Genomic DNA, 22,195 nt, shown 5'->3' on the forward strand with positions numbered 1-22,195 from the left:
TCTTTATCGATGAATTGTTGCTGTGGTCTAAATGTAGATTTATGAGAGGTTTGAGGCTTTGTAGGTTTAAAGAAACCTGAAGGATTCTTTATTTTAAGTAGCATTCCTTTCATAACATATAGTATTTTCCTTGAGTGTCTATGCTCTGAATTTGTGTTGAGTGGAGAGAAAGATCAATGCAAAAATGAGGACTGTAGTTGTGTACCAGATGACGTTGATGCCTTTTAAAAAATACATGCGCTGCTCCATTCCACATTGCTCATGCTGTCCCCAAAGTCATTACCTATACTCGGTGAAATCAGCAGCTTGTTTTGCTGAGAGTGTTTTGGAGCACTAAAGACTGTAGGCTCTACAAAAGACTATGTTTCCAGTTTTCTGCCCCAGCAGTGGTGCATTAAATTTAAATAATGATTGTGGTTTCTTTATTTCGTTTCTCCTCAGTCTTCTGCTGTGGTGGTTCCAAAGTTGCTGCGTCTTGTAGCAAATGCTGTTGGCCCTCAGCAGATTGTTCAGCAGCACTGAACTGTGTTGTCCTTCTGATCTGCAAAACTGAAACTACAATGTATTATGGACCATTTAAAACCTCTGGTTGGCCAACGGACCACTGCTGGAGAGCAATAGGTTTAGGTTCATTTTTCAGAAACATGGTTTAGACCCTGAAACAAAGGATTGTAATTCCTTGTTTAATATGGACTCCAGTGCAAGAGAACAACTAATTGCTATATTTGCTAATTGGTTGGAAAGAAACAGTTTTGAAACTGGAGATATTAGGAAACATTTAATTTGGAATTGCTGTTTTTTCTAAACTCTGCTTTGGCCTGGAGGCAGAGTTGCCAAATACATTTGGTCGTCTTTGCTCTTTTCCAGGTTTGCTGATGCTTCTTGCTGCTCTGTGGCTGTATTTTTTTTTTTTTTTTTTTTGTGGCTTTGGGAAGACTGAGCTAGAGTTTGTGTATTGAGGGAGAGGAAGGAAAGCTTTTTAATGCTTCTGCAGGAAGAGTAACCTCAAAGTGTTCTCTTTCTATCTGTTTTTGGTAGTGAGAATGTGATAGCAGTTCAAAGATTTGTTTTTTCCACAGTCTGGATTTTCCATGGAATGAAAACCTCTTGGTTGTACACACATTGATTTGTGGCTCTGTACTGAAATCCACCTCTCTTTCCCTGTCTCACGATCAGGTAGGTCTAACTATGGCTAGTTTTCTATACAGATGATGTTAGTAATTTTCTTGGAGTTTTAGCTTCGTTAGTAATTTTCTTTGTTACTGTGTGGAACATTTGAGTGTTGTTTGTGCAGGGAGCGTTTCCCACCGCCCTGACCTGGATGCTTGTTACTCCTGGCTATAAACACCAAACGGAAAAAAAGCAGCCCTAAAAGTTCCTTTTTGGTAGCTCCAGCCTGAACCTGTCAGATGGTTTGGCTGTGACTCCTTTCACTTGCTGGTATTCACTTCTGTGTTGATTCCTTTATTACCGTTCTGGGTTTGTTTGTGTATTTACAGCATGGCACCTTCAGAGAGAATTAGCCAGATTAGTTCTACCTGAGTTCCTTTACTGCTGCTGCAGAGGCAAATCTTACTCCGTTGTGGCTATCTTTGTTGTGTGTTCTCGTGTCTACAGTCTGAGATTCAAATGGTCTTACTAGTTGCTTTCCAAATATATTTAGGTAAGCTTTCAGAAACAGGAATGTGTTTTCTTTTAGCATGAGGCCGAGTTCTACAAAATCAGTTTGTAACTCTGTATTTGCTATTCTCACACCAGCTTCACCATTTTCCTCAACTTTTGAGTTCTTTCACTGTGAATCAACAGTGAATTATATCTGGTTGATCATAGATCATAGCTAGGAAAGACTTTGGGGCCTGGAGTGGAGATTGCCCTTATGGTGCACAGTACACAGGAGTGTTAATTTCCCTGTAAAGTTTAAAACCAAAAGGTAAAGACTTGTAAAGCTTGCACAGGGAAAATAGGAATTAATCCTGCCTAAAACTGTCTCAGGCATAGCTGGCATTTTGAGCTGGTCAGTACTTCAGGAAGGCTGGTGACTTTGAACTCTGTGTTGTACTTTACAGTATTGTTAAACAAGGAATCGGTTGGATTGTATGGCTCTGATTTCTGACCATCTGATGGAAGGTGGAACTTCCAGGTAGCAATTTCAGAGTTTGGAACAAATTGTTTGATGTCAACTGTTTTACATTGAATGTGAGTATGTGAATGTAGCACTGCTCTATGTGACAGTAGAAGGCTTAGAAATGCTTTCTAGTCACTTAGGCAGATTTGGGGAGGAAAACAGTGATATAGTCAGAACCTTAACTATTTCAAGAATTCCTTTTAGGTAATTTTGGTTGAGTGCCTTCTATGATGAAATTTATAGGATCTCTCAAGCCTCTGTGTAGCACCCATTTGTTTAGTGACCTTGCTGTAGTGGCATTTGCCAGAATTTGCTTCTCAATGAGCTTTTTATGAAACTTGTTTTCAGCAGTATAACTAAAGCATTGCTACTTGTTCTGGGAGGATGGATATGGATTGTGGAAAGCCCTTGCTTGTTTGAACAGGAAGCTCAACTCCGAAGTGGAAACGATAGTTGCCAATACTTTTTCATTATTGGGCAAATGTTTCAAATACAAGGGCAGAATTTATAAACCATGTGTGTTTGAGCAACACTAGTGCAACCAGCTGTAAAAGTGAAGAGGCTAATTAAAGTAACATTAGACACTGGCAGTTCACTGACTGAATGTATGGGAAACCCCGTTCCTTGAGAAGGGGAGGCAGAGTTATTAAATATCACAAATTCATCTGCCTAGGGTTCCCCCACTACATTCCAGCATTGCTGCAGAGCCAGTTTTCTGTGTTGCAGCTCCAGTCTTATATGAATACATAAGAGTGTTTTTAATAGCACTCAGAACTCTCTTCAGATATGGACTTGAGTGCTTTTGGGAGAAAGGTGTGCGGAGTGGTGGTGGTATAGTTAATTTGTCTCCCAGTAAACTGGTATACCAGTGGCAGAATGTTTTCCTCCTCACTTTGAAGGAACTTCAGCTTTATCATCGGAGATGGGGCATTAGGGGAGAAATTGAAAGGTTGAGGCCAAATTGTCATGCTTTAGCTACAGTGAAAACAATGAAGTGCTGTCCTAATCTAATGAAGAATGTACATGGGTTCAGAAACTTCAGCACTGAGTTTGTGTGAAAAGGAGCACAATAAACCAGTGACTAAATACTTACGTTCTTAAACTGATCTGAAATGTAAATTCAGCTGTTGTGATAGAATGTATGAGATAGGTAATTGATTTAAGAGTTGCTGTGAAATAGTTTAACCTGAGTGTTATGTTTTCTTAGATTGCAAATCAGAATAGTTTTTGATGGTGAGTATTTTTAAAGTTTTTCTAAAGGTAGCTGTAGTTGTTATCACTTAAGTCAGTGTGTATGTTTTAACTGGATGCATCTCTTAAAAAAGCCTTTCAAGTGTATGTGGAAAATTACATGCACAACACCATGACCTACTGCACGAATGTCCTGAATTTTTTGAAGGCCTTTTTTTGTCATCTAGACACTTAGCCCTCCCTTTGGATAACTGACACTAGTTTTAAGACAATAACTGAAAGGGCATTTCTTCTTGCAGTGCAAGCACTGTATCATGCTGCAACTTTGAATGAGTAGGCAGTTTTTGGCTACTTTAATGTCTCCAGGAACAGAAGACGTTGTAGTCTTTTCCTTCTGTGTGATAGCTTGTTTTACTTTTTATATTAAATTTTGTCATTAGTTAGGTCTGTAAAAACAGCTTCAAGCAGAAACAATAGTAAGTTTTCTGAAACCTAAAATGCTTAGTTTTAAATGAAATAATAAGTGAATGTAGTATGAATTTTAACTAATCTGCAGGTAATGTATCTATAAAATACCAGCTATTTCAGTGCAGTGACTGGAATGAATGTAACCATAGGATCACTTAATTTTTTTATGAAAGGTGAGAAGAATGCCAGTAACTGAGTTCTGTGCCAGCCACGGTGTGGCGATGTAGTATAACCTCCTCTGTCTTGTTTAGGTTTGAAGAAATAGTTTAGGTAGGAAGAACCTGTTTTTTGAATTTTTTTTAGGGCAGCTCAGAGATACTGTTTTAATCTTTCTGTGCTTTCCAAATCCCTGTGCTACTGCATTAGGTTCACATAAAAGCTCTGAATCTGTTGCGGACAAATGACTGTGATGCTGAGTCAGTCTCATGTTTGTCCTGACTGATTCTTGGTTGAGACAGGTAGTGCTCTGCAGTTTGTTTAAAGGTTCCACCTAATGGTGGTAACTCAGTCTCTCTGCTTAGAGTGAATGCAATTTATTTCATTCTTTTGTAGCTGTTAAATTTACTCTAGGTTTTTCATCAGAGAGGTTTTTGCTTGTAGAATTCTGTCTGCCTCAGTTCAGTCATGTTTCTTAAAAGTATATTGAACCTATTCGTTTCACTTTGAGAAAAGAAACAGGGTCCCTGGTGGGAGTTGTAGGGCTTTTTAGGTTCTTGGGTTGTAGAGATGTGTTTTCTCAAGGGTGTGGAACACCTTTTTAGCAAATTCAGACTTGATGACAAAGACTTCTTCAGGGTATAGAACGGAAACTATTACAGTGTGTATACTGTGGATAGCAGACGTGGAAGAGTACTTGAGGAAATAGCTATCTGCCTGCATTTGTGTAATCTCTTTGCCCTTAATGCAGGAAGATTGTATGATCATTTTGGCCCACTTGTCTCTGACGCGCAGGGAGTGGCCTGAACCCACTGTTGCAATAGGTTTGTGCTTTTATGGAGGTGCACTGGCAAGAGAATTTGGATCTGGAACCAAACAGAAAAGGGATCATGAGATCTGTTCGGTGTTTGTGGCCTTTAAATTATTCTGTTGTTAGTCTGGATGGGCTAACAGATTAGGATGGAGAAGTTAAGATGTTTGTACTATGGGTGGTAATAATTAGTGACAGAAAAGTGGTATCAGAGTGAATCTCTGTTAAAAGGAAGCATACACTCAAAAGCAGAAAGAACTGAAAGAGTGTTGGCAATTAGGCTGAACTTGGAATGAATAAGTCAAAGAAATTAATTTCCTGGGAGTACTGCAGAACTAATATTAAGGTTGGGGATTTTTTCTGGATCATAGTTCATGAGCTAGATTCAATATTTGAGTCAATAAAGAAGAAAACCTGACTTATATAATATGAAGGGGTAACATGGTTCTTAAAGTGGGAGAAATTGAAAAGTGACTTCTGCTTTATGTCCTTACTAATTTTTTAGGCAAGAGTTGCCACTGTGCCATAATAACTGCAGGGCAACTGAGAGTAGTGTTAAGAACTCCTCTGTAGTATTTCAGTCTTTTCTGGTGATGATTCAACAAGTGCAATAAAAACAAGAAGGTATGACAAGCTTTTCATTGATTAAGTAGCTGTTGGTACAATGTGGCCACCAAAGTTCTTCATGTGAATTTGATAAAATAGCAAAGATCAGTAAAATGTATTGCAGGCATATTTGTATTTAAAACAAATTTGTATTTTTTTGAACTCATTCTGTTCACACAGTACGGACTAGTCTAGATAGATGGACTTAGTGACTTTCTACCTTGAAGTCACCATGCCTAGTTTTGGAGGAATGGGTAAAATGATATTTATGTAGTATAATTACAGGATAGTAGTACTATAGTTTAGATTTCCAGAGTTTGGGAAGGGTAGACGTCATGAAGGGGAAAGCAGAATGAATGCTGAGGAATCGCTTCAAAAATTATGGGTGTATGTAAGATGTGATGTGTGGAGGTTCTTGCTGGTGAAACTGCAGTGTAGTTAAAGAATGAAAGAAGAGGTATATGGTGTAGTCTTTGAAGAGGAATATGATGTATGTAGTCTTTGACTTCAGCTTAAGGAATTTGGGTGGAAAAATGGAAGAATAAGTGATAGTCAGCTGGATTTACCTGGGGGACGGGACAGAATGCTTAGGCCTGAAGTAGAAATAGCTGGACTTTAAGGGAAAGAACAAGACCTTACTGGAGAAAGGCAGAGATGATTTGCAATGTAAAATACATGTTTGGGGTTGTTACAAAGCTCTGTGTGGTTGAGATGTTAATTATGTTTTTCAATTAAGTTGTTCTTCAGGTTTCAGTAATAAATCCTTGAGAATCCCGGTGAGGGGAAAGAAAAAGCAGCTGAATAAATATGAAAGGAATGGGAGAAAAAATCTTACTTGGTGGGAGCAGTCAGTGAACACTTTTTAGGATTGCAGTTACTACTGCAGTATAAGTCCAGTGACTGACTCCAAAGCCTCAGCCTGTGTTAAGTTAGTTTTTTGGGGAAGTAGGTTTTGATATTCTGCTATTAAATGCTATGAAGAAGTTTGAAATATGTTTTCCTTGCAGGAAGAGTTTGGTTTAGTAATAGGTTTTGTTTAAGTCCAGATGTTAATTTGAAGCACCTTGTAATTTGATATGTTCCATAGTTCTAAGTAGTTTCAGTGTTGACCTATCAGTTTCTTATTTCTCAGAAAAGTGGAGACTATATCTATAGTGAAGCCATGCATGAGCATTTCTTTGAGTTTATTGCTCATGATTAAGGGGTATATTGGTGGTGTACAAGCTAGCAGTGAACATTGTACAGACGGAAAGGTGAATTTGGAGAAGGTGCTTTTTCCCCAGAGTTGTGACTTGGCTCTTGGGTGGGGGGAAGCTGCAGTAAAGAAGGTGAACTGATTGAAGTTCTTCTTTGCATTTTCAACTGGAAATTACCAAAACCACCATCCCATTTGTGATTGTTATGCTTTGTTTCAGGTTTTTTTTATTTGTTGCTTTTTAAAAAATTGTTCTAAGGTTGTTATTTTTGTTGTTATAAATGGGAGCTTTGCTACCTCTGTCAGTTTCCAAGAGCTTTTTGGGAGGTTGGGTTGTCAGAGCTTGTACCCATTGTCTGACTTTGGACACACGACCCTTCTCACGCCCTCATTTTTGTGATGATACTGGAGCTTCAGGGTTCATGTGGAGACAACTCAGTAAATGGAGCCAGGTTGCACCTTCTTTTGTATTCAGCAGGCCCATAGGTGCCCAGTGGTCAGTAAAGTGTTTGATGAGGCCTGAAGTCCAGTTCTGAGCTCAGGGACTGGGCTGGGGGTCTTACCCTTGGTTATGGCTCAGAGTTTCAGCATTAGCACAGGCTCTGCATCACCCTGGAGGAAATATGTCTGTCCTCCCTGGGAGCTCTCATCCCTGGAATTAAGGCTGGCTGATGAACCCTGATGAACCATGGGCACTCTTTACCAGGACTGAATCAAGCTGACAGCTGTTTGTTTAGAAAGTTGTTCTTCATAGTATTCACTCATTCTTTTTCTTTTATAACAGGAGATGTCTTTTGTTTCAGGTTATATGTGAAATTTGTAATAGCAGTTAATTAACTCCTTTTATGTATGGCAACAGCTTCGAATACAGTGTGGAGAACAGTGATTTATTCCCTGCCTGTAGCAATAGTGATGCTTAATGCACTTACATCCCCACTGCAAACTGCCAGAAATAATGAAATTATAAAAAAAAATGCAGCCATTTATATTTTCTGCAGAAGATCTAGGTTTGTGGGATGAGGCTCTGTGGCTCATGGAAGAGCTGGAGTGCTGGAAAAGGCCTTTATTGACTAATAATTTGTGGAGTGTGGTCCTTCTCATTAGACTTCCTTAATCTCAGTTTAAAATAAAGATGCATTTTAGTGCATCTGGTGTTACAAACCTAGTATATGATTTCTTTTAGAGCCTGATGGTGTTCAGGAAAGAAGGATCAGATTATAACTTTTATTCTGATAACACATTCAGAAAGTCATCCTGATCTCAGCACTAGGATCAGCTTCATAATATCAAAACCCAAAATGGAACAGGCTGCTCCCTCAAAATTGAACTAATAATAAGAGAAAGCATTGCTTCTGCTGGTCTGCATATTTGAGGGTCACAGCAGAAAAAGAGAGAAGGATCTTTGAAGAAAGTTGGGTAATAACTGAAATATGTGGCATTAAACTAAGTAAGAAACAAGGGGGAGGGGACAGGTTTTTGCTAAGTGCAAGATTAATTAACAGAGATGCTCTGTTACATGTGTTGGGTTAATTTCTTGAGTTGTTGGATGGCAAAAGGCCAAGATTATGAAAATTGCAGTAGGGTCATCCTGCTGCCATTGTTGACATTTGTGCTGGGGTTGTAAGGAGACTGTAAGGCAGGAGTTATGGCCAGTCCAGTCCAGAGCAAATTCTTTAGAGATCAGCCGTCCTGGAGCATATGCATTAAAACCTCAAGTTTGAGTTAAACAAGGTGCTAAATTAATGAGTAAAATTTGGTGTACACGGAAAAAATAAGCTGGTTGGGTATTTTGTACAGTATATAATGAGAATTACTGTGATTAAATACAAAAACTTGCAGGTTTTCTTGGACTGAATCCTTGCTTATATTTCATTTTTTGCGGAGCAGCAAAACCAGGCTGACCCACAAAGGTGTATGCAGTGATGGTGCTACCATTTTCTCTCAAGAAGGTACCACCTCCATAGGCACTGCTAAAAATACCTGCTGATGGTGTTTGATGCCATGAAGTTACTAGATTTTTCTTGTCATCTGGGTGACTGGGGGTTCTATGAGCTGCCATGCTGGGGTGATCACAATGCCCCTCTTGCCCAGTGCTCACTGTCTTCAACTCATCCTCCCAGCCTGAAGAGGAGCCCCTGGCCTTCAGGCTTACTGAGGGATGGAAGTGTATAAAACAAACTATGTAATTCAATAATTTCCACCTTAGAGTGTCCAGCACTTGATCCTTAGTTGACTAAATGGTGACACTCATACAGGAGGGATAAGAGGAGTTTTTTTATGTTTCAGGCACCCATTTTGGGGAAATGCAACACCTTCCAAAGCTCTGAACTGGGACAGTTAAAGCCTTCAGTCTCTCTTGGTGTGGAGTTTTCTTCAACCATGAGTATACAGTGCTTTCTTCTCTTACAATTGACTTGCTTTAAGCTTTGGTTAAGCTCAATCACTTAGGAGGAGGAATAATAAATTTAATATTATGGACCTGTCAATGTGTTGATTTTCTTTATGTTGGAAAGTGTTCTGTTCTGTGTGGAAGGAAGTTGCTTTTTCTGCAGAAATGTGAAAACCGTTGGAAGTTCTGAAATGCTTGTGTGAAACTCTAGAAAGTAGCAGGTAGTTGCCTATTCTTCTGAGTGTGTAGCATAAATGTCCTATGTGATTTTCTTAGAAAGCAGCTTTTTATTTTACATCTTGGTTTGATTGTTTAGGACCAACTTCTTCACTGCTGTGCTTCATTTCAGTGTAGAAGAGCTCTGTTGAAAAGTTGAGATTTATCTTTTCATATGTATTGTACAACTGTTGGAGTTTATTATCATCTGTACAGGGAAAAGCTGGTATGCATAGTAAAAATGATTTTGACTTTTTAAACTGGACCTCAATTTGGTCATCTGAGCTCTTCTTAATGTGTACCTAGTATGGCGCTATTCTGTGTTTCACTTGAGCAAGTGGGAATGACATCTGGTTTGGCAGTGAAAGACTTCTCTGCAGCATGCGCAGAGAAGCGCATCTTGGGATCTTGCAGATTTCTATGGATAGTATTTTGCTCTAGTGTTGGTAGGATAACATGGGTGAAGTCCTTTTTTTTTTTTCCCTTCAAAATGTGGTGTTATATCATGTGCAATTCTAAATAAGAGCAAAAAACAGAGGTACCTGATGGATCACGTGAAGCTGTGTTGGAAACTGTTCCCTTGAGGGAATGTACAGAATTTGGCTCAAGATTAAACTTCACAGGTGATGCCTCTCACTAGTAAGATCTCCAGGTTGTGGGTGCCGTGGATAAGATATTTGTGGCTATTGTCCATATGATCGTTGATCGTGGGAGTGTAGCACAACCTCTGCTGTATTTTATAAACTATTTCAAGCAACAGTACTTACCTGGTGGCTTGCTTATGTTGCCTTTTTGTTTGAAACCACTATAATAGGATGTACCCAGTAGCTGTTTTCTGTATTTTAAAGAGTTTGAATTTATTACTGCTTTTGGAGTTCATTTTCACTTGGTAATCTGAATTTCTGTGGCTAGATTAGTTTTGAGACTTCCAGACTGTGCTGGAATGTACTAGTGGCAGTGGGAGGTTGTTAAACTGTCATTATTGCAAGCTGATGAGGATCAATGTATAATAAATTCCTTATAAATGAAATGTGATAACACTGTGGAAAGTAGTTTGCTTGAGCTGCTGGTTTTGCTTTGGAAATATCTACTGTCTTCTGTAAACCAGAAGGTTCAAATAATAGACATCAATATTAATTATCAACGGTGGTTGTTGAGGGGGAAATAGGAAAACAGTGCATTTTAAAATTTCTGAAACTGTTGGAAAAATTTGTGTTGCAACAAATGTAAATAATATTCTGTCATTATGAATACTGTCACAAGTCTAAAAACTAAGTTTATTTTGTGTGTATGAATGGATACAAATAAGTATGCTCTATGAAAATTCAGTGAAACAACATGAAATGTGGTTTTGAAGTGTCGATTCCAGTCTGCGAGCTGAATACAATTGGTGTTCTTGAATGCATGCTGAGGAAAAAAAGGAAGGCTGTTAATAAAAATAATAAAACCCCAGGTTTCTTCAGTGTAATTGCAGGAAACTGTATCCTTAGCCTGGGAGCTGAGCCTTTGTGCACTGTTTGAGCTTAGTAGCCACTAGAAGATGGTTCTCTGATCATGTGTCTATTGTACAGCACTGGTAAGTGGTGAAGTATTACTGCTCCGACAGCGTCAGCTGTGGGTAATGCTGTAGTGCCTGCCCCTTGCAGTGAGCTGGCATGTGCCAGCTGGGCAGCCTAGAGTAATGAAAAGCCAAGATGATGTTGCAGTGTTGTGTGGAAGTGCAAAACAGAGAAAGCATCATAATCTCCTGCTGAAAAAGGAACAGGATGGGGGGTTGTGTTAGGTGTGGCATGGTTCTAAGTCCAAGTTCTAATTGCTGGCATTTTGAAAACTTTTGGAATTGTCACTTCTCTCAGAGGAAAGGGACTCTTTGGAGAGAAGTGGAGATGAAAGCTGATATATCTCACATAAACTATTCACTTTTTTATGGAAAGAGAGTTGCAATCACTGCAGTTCACTATGAGAAATGAAAGTGTATTCCAGAAATCTTACTTTATGGAGGAAAAGAAAAAATTTGAGCCAATATTATCATAATGAAATCCTATTAAAAACTCAAGTTGGAGCTAGTTTTTCTAGTTGGTGAGGAACTTCACTATTTTTTCTTCCCATTTATTTATTTATTTATTTATTTTTTAAAATATGCCTGTGTTTGGGGATGAAAATATGTTAAACTTTTGATCTTTCTAAGCTTTTCAAATGCAGACAGATTTCCAGAGATTTGTGCTGCTCAAATAACTGCCTGAGCAGGGTAACTGGGCAAAGTTCCTTACCTAGGCAGGTAAGGGGGCTAAGCAGGTCTTCAGGCTTGGCTGAAATGGATCCTGTGTCTTAGCAGACCAACTACTCATTGCTCTTGCTGCTGAGATGGCTATGATCAGGATTTTCTTCTGCTGCTATTCAAGGAATGGACTGATACTGGAGAACACCATACACTGTGTTTGGGTAGCCATGAAGTAAAAAGAAGGTTGTGTAACGTCTTTGAGGACACCCATAGGCAGTAATCGATAAATAATTGCTGGCTGAGTTTCAAACTGGTGTTTTCAGGGTAATTTTTTAAAATCTGAATCTGTTAAGGAGCTCTCCCTCTTTTTTTCATAGGGATTCAGTCTGTAATTGTTAAACCTGCTTTCTTGTTATCCCCAAGTTGCTGAGGAAGGCTGTACAGCCAGTTAGGACAGTTCCTGCTCAGCCACTCCAAACAGCCGGCCTGCTTGTGCTCTATTGTGTCTTGGTGGTCATGTGCATCAGTGAGTGCTCTGTGATCTCCTGATGGAGCAAGAGGATACAGTGAGAAAGGATCCCTTGTAGTTTGTAATGCCCCCAGTGGTCTAGCAGAACATCTGGGCTGTATTTCAAGGGAAATCCCATGCCATTACTGAATTTAAAACAATTGGATGAGACAACCTTTTGGATGTTAGGGTACTGGAAGTCAAATCTTTGAAACAAAGGAGTATTTTCATAATTTCATTGTTGCTGATCTAGAGAAGAGATTCAGGTAGCAGATAAGAGGTGACTGGGTTTGAGGACTTGCATCCCTTCACCTCCTGGCTTCATTGTATGGTTTAACAGTTGCTATTTCAAATTCTTCCTTTTTGGTGTCTTTGTAACGTGGAATACATATGTATGGGCTTGTTCTGCATGCACCTTAAGATCTGCAGTAGTGGTTTCCTCCCAGAAAGGAGCCACTGCTGACTGGGGATGCTAAAGCTTATGGGGAGCTGTTTCTTTGAGGTTAACTTTACTCCTGATTTCTTTGAGCTCTAGTGGGGAAGAAAGGTGCTTCCTGTTAGTACAGAACTCTGCTGCAGCAGAGAAAACAGGCAAAATGTTGGCAAAGGAACCCAACTGGATGTCCTAATCTTGTCAAGTAGTGGGTGTCAAACAAATTTTTGCTGTTGTCTCTTTGCACAGATGTGAGTCTGTGTGAGATGAAAGCTAATCTGGTGGAATGAATATGTGTAGGTAAAGAAAAAACATGACACCTGTGACTTCCGATTTTAGGAGAAATATATTGGTTGAAGTCAGAGGTTTCTTTGTGAATCTTACTTGGAGCTGAAGGCGACTGAGTGGAAAATGGGTGGCTCCTGCCAGTAGTTTGAACAGCTGACCACCAGACTACTTCAAACAAGTTTTTAAAAATATGCTGGTGTTAAACCAAGAGATTATGGTGACCTTAGTTGAAAACTAAACTGTGCTTGCCTTTACCTAAAGCTTTGATAATTTTTACTGAGTGCTGGTTTTGTCCTGCCACCATCACTGGACCACCCGAGTGCCATGCACTGGCGTATTAAGTGACTTTGTTAATATTTGTCCAGGGTAGATCGCCAACTGGGATGTCCAAGGGATTAAATGTTGTACAATAAAAGCTAATCTCTTCGAGTTAAATGTATTCATCCTGCAAGTATGAGGAAGCTATGGGGTACTTGGGTACTAAAAAGACAAAGCAAGTATTTCCTTTTTTTCCATACTCAGAAGCTTCTCTGAAATATTCCCATTTGAAGCTCTAGTCCTCAAACTGTCCAGTCTCTGTAATATTTTGATGCTTGAAGGCTTGTCTTCTAATTAAATTTTGAGAATTATAGCTCTTCCTCAAACAGAAGCATCTGCAGTTTAATGCACAATAAAATATAGTTATCCCGTTTGCGGGATGATGGTACGGTGTTTTGGAAGCCAGTACGGTAAAGCACGGGGGCTCTGTGACTCCCGTGGGTGAGCAGGGCGGACTTTGGCAGTGCTTTCACCGCGTGGGGCGACTCTTCGGCGCGGGCTGGTGTCTGCGGCGCTGGCGGGCCGGAGGTCCCTGTCCCTGTGCGGGGCTGTGAGCGGCTGTCCCAGGGAGGGGACATCAGGCCTGTCCCTTTGTAGAAACCTGAGGCAGGCAGCAGCGCGCACCGAGGCAGAGGGAAGGGCTCCTGCGGCGGGGGGGGGGGGGGGCGGCGGGAGGAGCGGGGAGAGCCCGGTAGAAATAGGTGAATTCTCGAGCCGAGGGACGGCGGCGGGGCGAGGCGGGCCGCAGTTGGCCCCCAGCTGCGCGGAGGTACCGTGCTCCTCCGTCCCCGCCTCGCCCGAGGCAGGAGGGGTCGCGGAGCGCCGGTAGACGCGGCCCCGCCCCGCCCGCGCGTGCCTCCGCTCCGCCTCACCGGGGGCGCGCGGGGTCCGGGCCGGGCCGTCTGACGCTGTGCTCTGCCCGCAGATGGCCGCGTGCGTGTCCCGGGTGGAGCTGTCCGTGTCCTGCCGGAGCCTCCTCGACAGGGACCTGGGCTCCAGGTCGGACCCCTCTGCGTCCTGCTGCAGGACGCGGGCGGTGGCCGGTGGGCTGAGGTAAGAGCGGCTGGTAGCCGTGCGCTGCCGGTGGGTGTAAACACGCCGAGTCTCCCCCGTTCCATCCCGTAGGTTTTCCTGGCAGGTGCATGACATGCTTAATTCAGATTTACGATTGGTGGGCAGTCCCATTGGCCACGCTCAAACCTTCAGTGGTTTCTTTAATTGGGGACTTGTTTGCTCAGAGTTGCAGCAGAAGGCTCAGACCTGTAAGGGTATGACTTGCCCTAAAGCATACGCTCCATTGTTTTAGCAGTCTTTTCCCCCTAGTTTTCAGATTTTTTCCCATACAATAGTGTTTTTCAATGCCATTTCCTTTCTCAGTGAGCCATTGGTCAGCATTTATAACAGCCCTGTATTTTACTGAGCACGAGGCATGGTCCAGGGTGTGTAGCCTTTGCTGGTGCCTGTGTTCACCTGCTGCAGGTAAAAAGCTGTATGGGAGAATATGGGCTTCTTACTCATTGTCAACAGCTTTGCTCCTGTGTTTGTGCAGCTAGATTGCACGGAAAAGATCAAGAACAGCCAAGACCCTGAATTCGGCAAGAAACTGGTTGTGGACTACTACTTTGAGAAAGTGCAGAAGCTGAAATTCAGCGTGCATGATATTGATAACAAGTCCTTTGATTTAAATGATGATGACTTCCTGGGAGGGATTGAGTGCACACTGGGAAAGGTATGTATAGACGTGTTAAGTGATGTACAAAATAGCAGCGAGAGTTGGCTTTATTATGAAAAATGAAGTGAAAATCTGCTTTGTCAAAGGCTTCAACATATTCAAATTTTAAAACACTGTTAAACATGTTCATTTGTGTTACCATTGAAAGTGGTTAGAAAAATCATTATGTTGATCACAAAGCAAAGGTTAGAAATACATGCATTTTGTAATTAAGTGCTTAACATAGGAGGCACTTGTAGTACTAAAAGCAGTCTGGGAGTAAGGAAGCATGGTGCTTGGAGGGCTCTCATGGAGTTTCTTTTGCACAAAGTGACCATCAGGTGGTAAATTGGGGGAAATAAGGTTCCTTGAGAGTCTATGTTCATTTCCTGAGAAGGGGTTTGTACAGCTAGGTAGGAGAAGAAAAGTGTGATTCATATAATTAAAGAAAGACTCAATAAATTAAATAGTATTTTAAGTTTTCGTAGCTTTTTGGCTGCTTGTGATGACAATGCCTCTTGTGTTAGGCAGCAAAAATAGAAGCTAAAGTGAAGTTTGGAGACATGTTGGTGGGCACTGTTTCCTGGACAGTGAGAGAAGGTGATTTTCAGACTGTTCTGGAGCACAAACTGATGGCTGTCACTGTTGAAAACATATTTAAATCCTTTCAGAACTTCTATGAGAGTTTGAAAACTTTGCACCTGAAGAGTAACTCTTTTCTCTTTGTTTAACATGATATTTTTATTATCTGTCTTCTAACCTGTCTCCAGCTCAGTGTTCACCTGACCATTGGAATTGAAGCAGGGAAAGCCAGCAGGAGAGGGCACTATTGAGGTAGATAAGGTTTTTGTTTGAAAAAACTCACTCAATATGTTGTCTGGGATAAAGTGGCTTTTCTGGTTTCCTGTCAGTATATCTTCAAATGCTGCATGTATACAGGAGAGAGATATTTAAGCGAAGGTACAGTTTCTTTTATGGACAAAATGTAAGCAAAACCGTGATTTCTTGTTTACATTCCATGACTCCCCCCCCAATTTCCATGGCACAGATTTCAGCAGAGGAGATTAAGGGTACCAGGGTTGTGTACTTGGAAAATGAAGCCCAAAACTTGGACAAAAAGGTATTGATTTTTAAAAAAAATATATTCATGCTTCTCTAGTAGTTACATTTTGTGCCTTTTGGCCAGGAATCTGTGTTTGCAGACATTCAGCTAAGCCCATAATCCATGTGTGAGCAAACGCTCACTCTTTTTTGTGTTATTTACAGCTGAGTAAATTGGAGATACATTTGCATGTTGAACTCTACAATGTCAAGCTAGAAACTGACAGATTTAGGTTTTGAGGTATTATTTTGGCTTTGGAATGTTCTGTATATGAATACAAACCAGTTACTTAATTCTGTATTTTTTTTAAAGAAGAAAAGGTGGAAATTTAGGTGTTCAGCTCAATGTTATTTTAAGCCAAAGGCCAATACAGGGATTTAGTGACCTAACTCCCAGTTAGCAATATTATGTGATTCATCGGGACAAAAGTGGTCTGAGGAGGAGGTCTTGGAATTGGAGCTGATAAATACTGATGACTTACAGAGTGCAGCAGTTTTAAAAAGGAAAATAAAAGTGAGGAAAGAAAATGAATGTGTAGTTTGCTTGAGTTGGTTCTTTGTTTGAAGTATTGTCTACTAGTTAGTTAATTCTTTACTCATTTTGGTAAAATATAGAGGAGACTGGATATTAGGGGTTTTGTGTGCAGGATTTCTTAGGTAAATTGCATCCATTTCTGGAGTTTTACAAGCACAGCGATGCTGGAACATGGCAGCTTGTGTACAAATCAGAGGTAGAACTTCCATACAACGTTTTCCTTGAGTTGATCAGACTAAAAGTGAGACTCCCTCTCCTGGTCACGCTTTGCACCAGTTTTGCAGAGAAAGTATTCTGTAAAAAGATATTCTGTTCACTATGGTTACAGCAAATTGTTTATTTGGTGCCTAGTGACTGGATGGAGCTACCTGAATGGGGAGTCTGACCATGGACAGCAAGTGAGGAGAAAGTCTCTCTTCTTTTCAAGGGTGTTGAGCTTGGCTGTAAAATTTAACTTTACTTAAAAGCATCAAGCTTTTATTTCCTAGAGAGCTGTTGCTTGGCCAGTGATACATGCCAGGCTTGAACTGGCTGAGGCTGCTCTTAAATTGCCATGAAGGGCCCTCAAGTCGTCATTCCTAGAGTGTTGCATGCTGTATTCCTTATGTGACATTATGCTGTCATTTTTTTAAGATCATCAAGAACAACTTAAATTGATACTGTGTTCCCTTGCAAACTTTCTATGGTGGAGATTTTAATAAACCTATCAAGGTACAGCCTTTAGAAATTCTCTTTGTTGTTCAATGGAATGTCATCCATTCTTTGTTGATGCTAACTGTGAGTTATCAGGTTGTCTAGTCAAATTTAAGTTATTAGATTGCCTTTCTAGAATTGTAGCGTGGCAGATAAGTGATTATATGTCTGTTTTAAAACATTGTGAGTTGTCAAATTGAGAAGTGAGGAAATGCAAAAGTGACATAATTTCCAATGATTAGTCATAAGAAAAAATTGTAACTGTTATTTTTTTTTCACTATTCTGGTCAGGGTTTCAAGTTGAACTTTGGTGGTGGTGTCTTTTTTGGTTGGGTGGTTGGTTGTTTTGGATTTTTTTCATTGTGGCTTTCTAGTACTGTTTCTAAGTTAACTGAGAAACTTGCAGATGTTGGACAAACTTGAGTGCCTTGGGATACTGACACAGAGAGGACTTTGAGGCATCTGTCAGATTTATCCATTCATGAGACTGGAAGCTTTTCCCAAATCTTTTTCTATCTTTCAAGTAGAACTTCAGTTTTGAGTCAGAATTGCATTCCGCTGTGATCTTATATATGATAACTAATTCTCTGTGGCCCTGGCTTGAGGAGGTGTAGCAGAACAACGAAATCTTTTAATATATTTCTGCAAAAGAAAATCTGATAGCAATGTAATGTCACTGTTGAGATCACGACCCACGGAGGGAGGCAGTAGAAGTTCAGAAGGCTTCCCTTTATTATGGTGGCAGGCTGCCTTTTATACATTCCTCAACATAGTTTATACTTACTCGTTGGTTACAATACATCAACGCAGTGTTCATTGGTTCAGAGCAGTTTCTACCACTGTTTCCAGCTAGCATTCACAAAACTTTTCTAAAAATACTTTTCCAGCTGCAGGTGGTTATCTCTTCCTTCTTCTTGGTCTCCGTGTCAATGGCCTTGGTAGAAATTCTTTTCAGGGGTACACATGGATCGTATCAGCTTCTTCTTCAGCTAACTTACACCTCAGGCTCACAGACCAGCTGTCAGCCCCTTCCATAACGTAATACATTAATTTTTTTTCTAAGCAATGCATTGATAATTTAAAGGCATTTAAACACATAGATAGTTCTGTGTAAGTATAATTTCTCTCTACTTTTCTAACACCTAAATGCTTTACATTTGCAGAATTTTACTGCTTCATCCTTTCTCTGAAGAAATCTCATGCTGAAAGCTTGATATGGGAGATTTAGCAAAAAGCATGCACGCTAATGTTGGTTTTTGTGCAGTATGGCAGTTTCTAAGAATTACTGAGATTATTAACCTGAAAATAGGTGTTCAGGTGTTATCTTCCTTTAAAAGACAAGTATCTGACAAGGGAACCTTCCTGGGATGGAAATTATGACTCCCTTCCCTCCAAATTATTATAACTTTGAAATTACAGGGCTTTCAGGCAAAGATATGGGAAAAGGAATAGCAGTTCTTTACGTGTATGTGTGTAACAAAGCAAACAACAGAAAACAACAAACAGATGGAGAGACCCAGTGCCAGCCTTCCCCTGGCTGCAGGCACCTTCCCCTTTGGTGCAGTTCCGGGCACAGCCGGCAGGGGCGCTGCTGGCTCCCGGCCGGGCAGGGCGGGTGCGGTGATTCCCCCGCGGCTGCAGGGGGCGCTGTGGCCCAGCTCGGCCGCCTCTCTCCACACGGTAATGGTGACTCAGTCGTTGGGAGAGAGAGAAAAAGGGGCTTCCTTGTCATGGGAAGCAGAAGGTTCCAGTGGGTGTCTGCCACTCTGGGTGGCAAGCTGGACTGTAGCAGGAACCTTGGAACAGCAGAGGCAAGCAGACCTTGGGTGGCAGACAAAGTGTATCAAAAAAACCTGAAGCTGTGACAGGAGCAATGAGGTCCTGGCTGACCCAGGGTGTTGAGTAGCAAAAACCCTGAATACGCAGCAGAAAACAGATGGTCTTGTCAGTGGCAGCTGGGCTCCCACAAGCAGCAGCAAGGTGCTCCCTCCAGAGAGGGAGAGGGAGTCCTGGGTTTCCCCTGTTGCACCCAAGCAGTTGATGAGGGTCTCTCCCAGTGAGGTGGGGTGTTGAGAAAGTCCCAATTCAGCTGCTCTTATGAACAGAGTTTCACTCATGGTAAGGAGAAGCAGTGAAGGACAAAATTCCACAGTGGTGAATCCTCTGGGCAGCAGCAGTCCAGCACCAAAACCACAAGATCTGACCTCTGATCCCAAGAGGGAGAGTGCGAGAAAGGGCTGCACCCAGGCCCTGACCCCCAGGTATGTCTTGGTATCTCTGCACTTTGCAAGAGAAAATCTCCCCCAGCTACCAAGCTCACTCCCCAGCTAAGAGACTGCAGCCAGCTACAGCCCTTGCCCCCTCCTCCCCATCTTGGCCACATCTTTTGTCTCTCTTAAGTATTGTCACTCTCACGTCTTAGGCAACAAATAGGAGAAATATTCCCTTAGAGAAAGAAAAAAAGTAAAAATCCCAACCTCCAACAGCTGTGCTGGGCTTGTTGATAGGTGGCTGTGTTTTCAGTGGTGTTTGTGAGGTCTTATTGGTGGGGATCAACAGTCTTAGGTCAGAAATAAGTCATCTTGGTTCAAAAGTGTGCAGCAAGCATGTAGAGGAGGTGGCTAAGAGGTGCATATTGTCATTTGTTAGAACTGACATGACATGGGTTACACGTGCTGTTTTGAGGGGTTATATTTGCTATAGCCCAAAAATATTTGTGTTGTTACTTCGTTTTGTTTGTTTTCTAGATGCTTTCTGTGCTTTGGAATCCACTTCAGAGTGACCTTCTTCAAAAGGATAGCTTTTTGCTGTTAGTTCATTTTAACCAAAATTCTTGATGCATGGGCAAATAATCTGTGAAGTTTCCCAATGCAGCTGTGAAAAAGGATTAAACTGTTCTTGTCCTTAACAGGCTGGGGAAGTTAATCAGGGGAGTTTAGACTGACAGGCAGAAGTTTCACTAAAAACACTAAAGTATATAATATTGCACTACTGCTTTATTTTTCATTTGGAATTTGTTCCTTGAAATCTCTTGTTTGAGGCTTCCAAAAATGTACCTAGGAGCAATTCTGCTTGAAATACTAGTTGTCAGTGAAGGGAGAATTAAACTTTCAGCACAGCAGAAACAGCCATTTTGGTGTATCCCCTAAACAACAATTTTGCCAGCTGTGTATGAGAATTACATGCTGAATATGTGTGAACATAAATCTTTTGATCAAATGCTATCTAGTATTATGGTAATTCTTTCTTCATTGTGATGTAGAGTGACATTCTCCTTGTTCTCTGTTAAGAACAGCTCATATTTGTGACATAGCTAATCTTTGTGACAGTTTTGTGAAAAATAAGTGAAAGCAGTGGCTCACCCGCATAGTTACTTAAATGGAAATAGCAAATGTAGCAAATAGAAGTAGCAAAATAGAAATTAGTGGGTGTTGGTATTCACAGGTTTCATGGCGTATACACAAAAGCAAAATAATATTCTGTGGATTTTGAAAGTTCCTCCTGTAGATGAAAAGGGCCTTTTCCTTGTAGACTGTATTCCATGGCTTGTAGTGAGTATTGGACAGTTCATTTGCAAAGAAGTAATCAATAAATAATTCCGTACAGTGTCCTGCAGTATTGGAGGGTTTTGTCTGCAGCAATACCACTCTATGAGCTGCCTGCAGTGAATCTTGGCCAGTCTTAGAAAAAAACCTTGTAAAAAGAGGTTTGTTTTAAGCCATACCATGTTGTGAACTAATAACAAAACTGGTCCTTGGCATGGCTATGAGGGGAGTGGGAGCAGAAAGGTGGGGAGAGGTGGTGTGTGGAGATGGCAGCTGCTGGATTCTCTGCAGCTCTCCAGGTGTGCTGGCATAATGGAGACCCTTCACTGGGAGTCTGGCACCCTGGCTTCTGCACAAGAGAAGGCCTCCCTGGCATGATCCAGTTGCTTTTGGGTGATGTACAAACATCAGAATTATTGGGAGAAACCAAGTAAAGCACAGGCAGGAGGAGTGGGAGTTGCTTCATGGTGCAGTGTCTAGAAGAGAAGAGCAGAAGTGGGATGGGAAGGATGGAGGAGGATATAGGAGCTTCTGGGCTATGGCAGAGTCTGCGACAAAGTAACTCTATAAGCAAAACAGCTGTGAGAGCACATGTTGTATTGTGAGTGCAGGGGCCTTGCTTGTAGCTGCTAGGCACGGCTAAAGCAGGCCAGGAGAGAGTGGGGAAAGAGAGGGAAAAGAGGAGGTTCTGATAACCGTACAATAAATGTCTTTCCGAGTTAAATAGTCTGTGTTGGACCAAACAATCTAATACAAGATACCAATCTCACAACATTTACATACAGCCAATAGAACTGTCCCATTACCTTTGGAAAGCAGAAGGGTATTGTTTAATCAAGGGAGATTGCCCTCAGCTAGGCACATTATTGTTCACTAGCTGATGGCTTGATACTTTACATCTCAAAGCTTGCCTTCATTTCTATCTCACTTGTTGGTCTCATACTCCCAGAATCTAAACCATCATATTCACAAGGCCTCTCTACTTCATCCTTCCCAACAGGAGGAGAAGGAGAAACAGTCTCTGTGGTATCTTTCGCCATTAAGACACTGAAGAATGCCATGATGGATCCATTTAAGTGACTACATTAGGCCATAATTCACCTGGCTGTTTGTATGGGTTTTCCATTGATACCAGTGGAAGATCCCCAGTAAATCTGAATACCCTTTAAAGAACCCTGTGTCAAATTCAGATATCTAGCCATTGAATTTGACATCCTTATTGGGGTGTTACCCATGGGTTCATCTTGTCCCATTTTCCTTAGGAGAGAGCTGTCACTGTGGTTTATACTGGAGTAACATCAATTTCTTGATTACTAAAGGCAGATCTCAGAGAGTTCCTGAATGCATGAGGCATGTGAGCTTCAGAGGAGGAGAAGGCGGCTGCTTACAACTGTCCCTTAGTTGGCTGCTTCTGGAATTACTTGTGTTCTGCAGTCGTATGCACTGAACATGTTAGAAATGCTCTTCACTGGTGATTTTGTGGAGAGCTATGACACCATGTTGCTGTAAGCCGTAGTTATTAGTATATTTTTATTTGTAAATGCATTGCTCTTTTGCATGTTTTGCATCTTATCTAATTCTGAAGCCTTCATGCTGATATAAAAATGACTTTATTAATAAAGTATTTATAATTTGGTTGGTGTAAGATGCAGAAAGAGACAGATGTACCGTTCCATTGAAATTAG

At 41.1% G+C, this 22,195-nt stretch overlaps 1 protein-coding gene across 1 annotated transcript in view; it reads left to right on the plus strand.

The window, feature by feature from the left end:
• The window catches only part of CPNE1 (copine 1), a 48,610-nt gene that overhangs the window by 13,322 nt on the left and 13,093 nt on the right, over window positions 1–22,195 (plus strand). The window contains 7 exon segments of the mRNA XM_063404806.1: window positions 13,851–13,932; window positions 13,935–13,978; window positions 14,475–14,656; window positions 15,398–15,470; window positions 15,685–15,756; window positions 16,385–16,468; window positions 16,906–16,983. Coding sequence (XP_063260876.1) covers window positions 13,851–13,932; window positions 13,935–13,978; window positions 14,475–14,656; window positions 15,398–15,470; window positions 15,685–15,756; window positions 16,385–16,468; window positions 16,906–16,983 — 615 coding nt within the window.

This window comes from Prinia subflava, chromosome 8, assembly GCF_021018805.1.
Source record: "Prinia subflava isolate CZ2003 ecotype Zambia chromosome 8, Cam_Psub_1.2, whole genome shotgun sequence".
Classification (NCBI taxonomy): domain Eukaryota; kingdom Metazoa; phylum Chordata; class Aves; order Passeriformes; family Cisticolidae; genus Prinia; species Prinia subflava.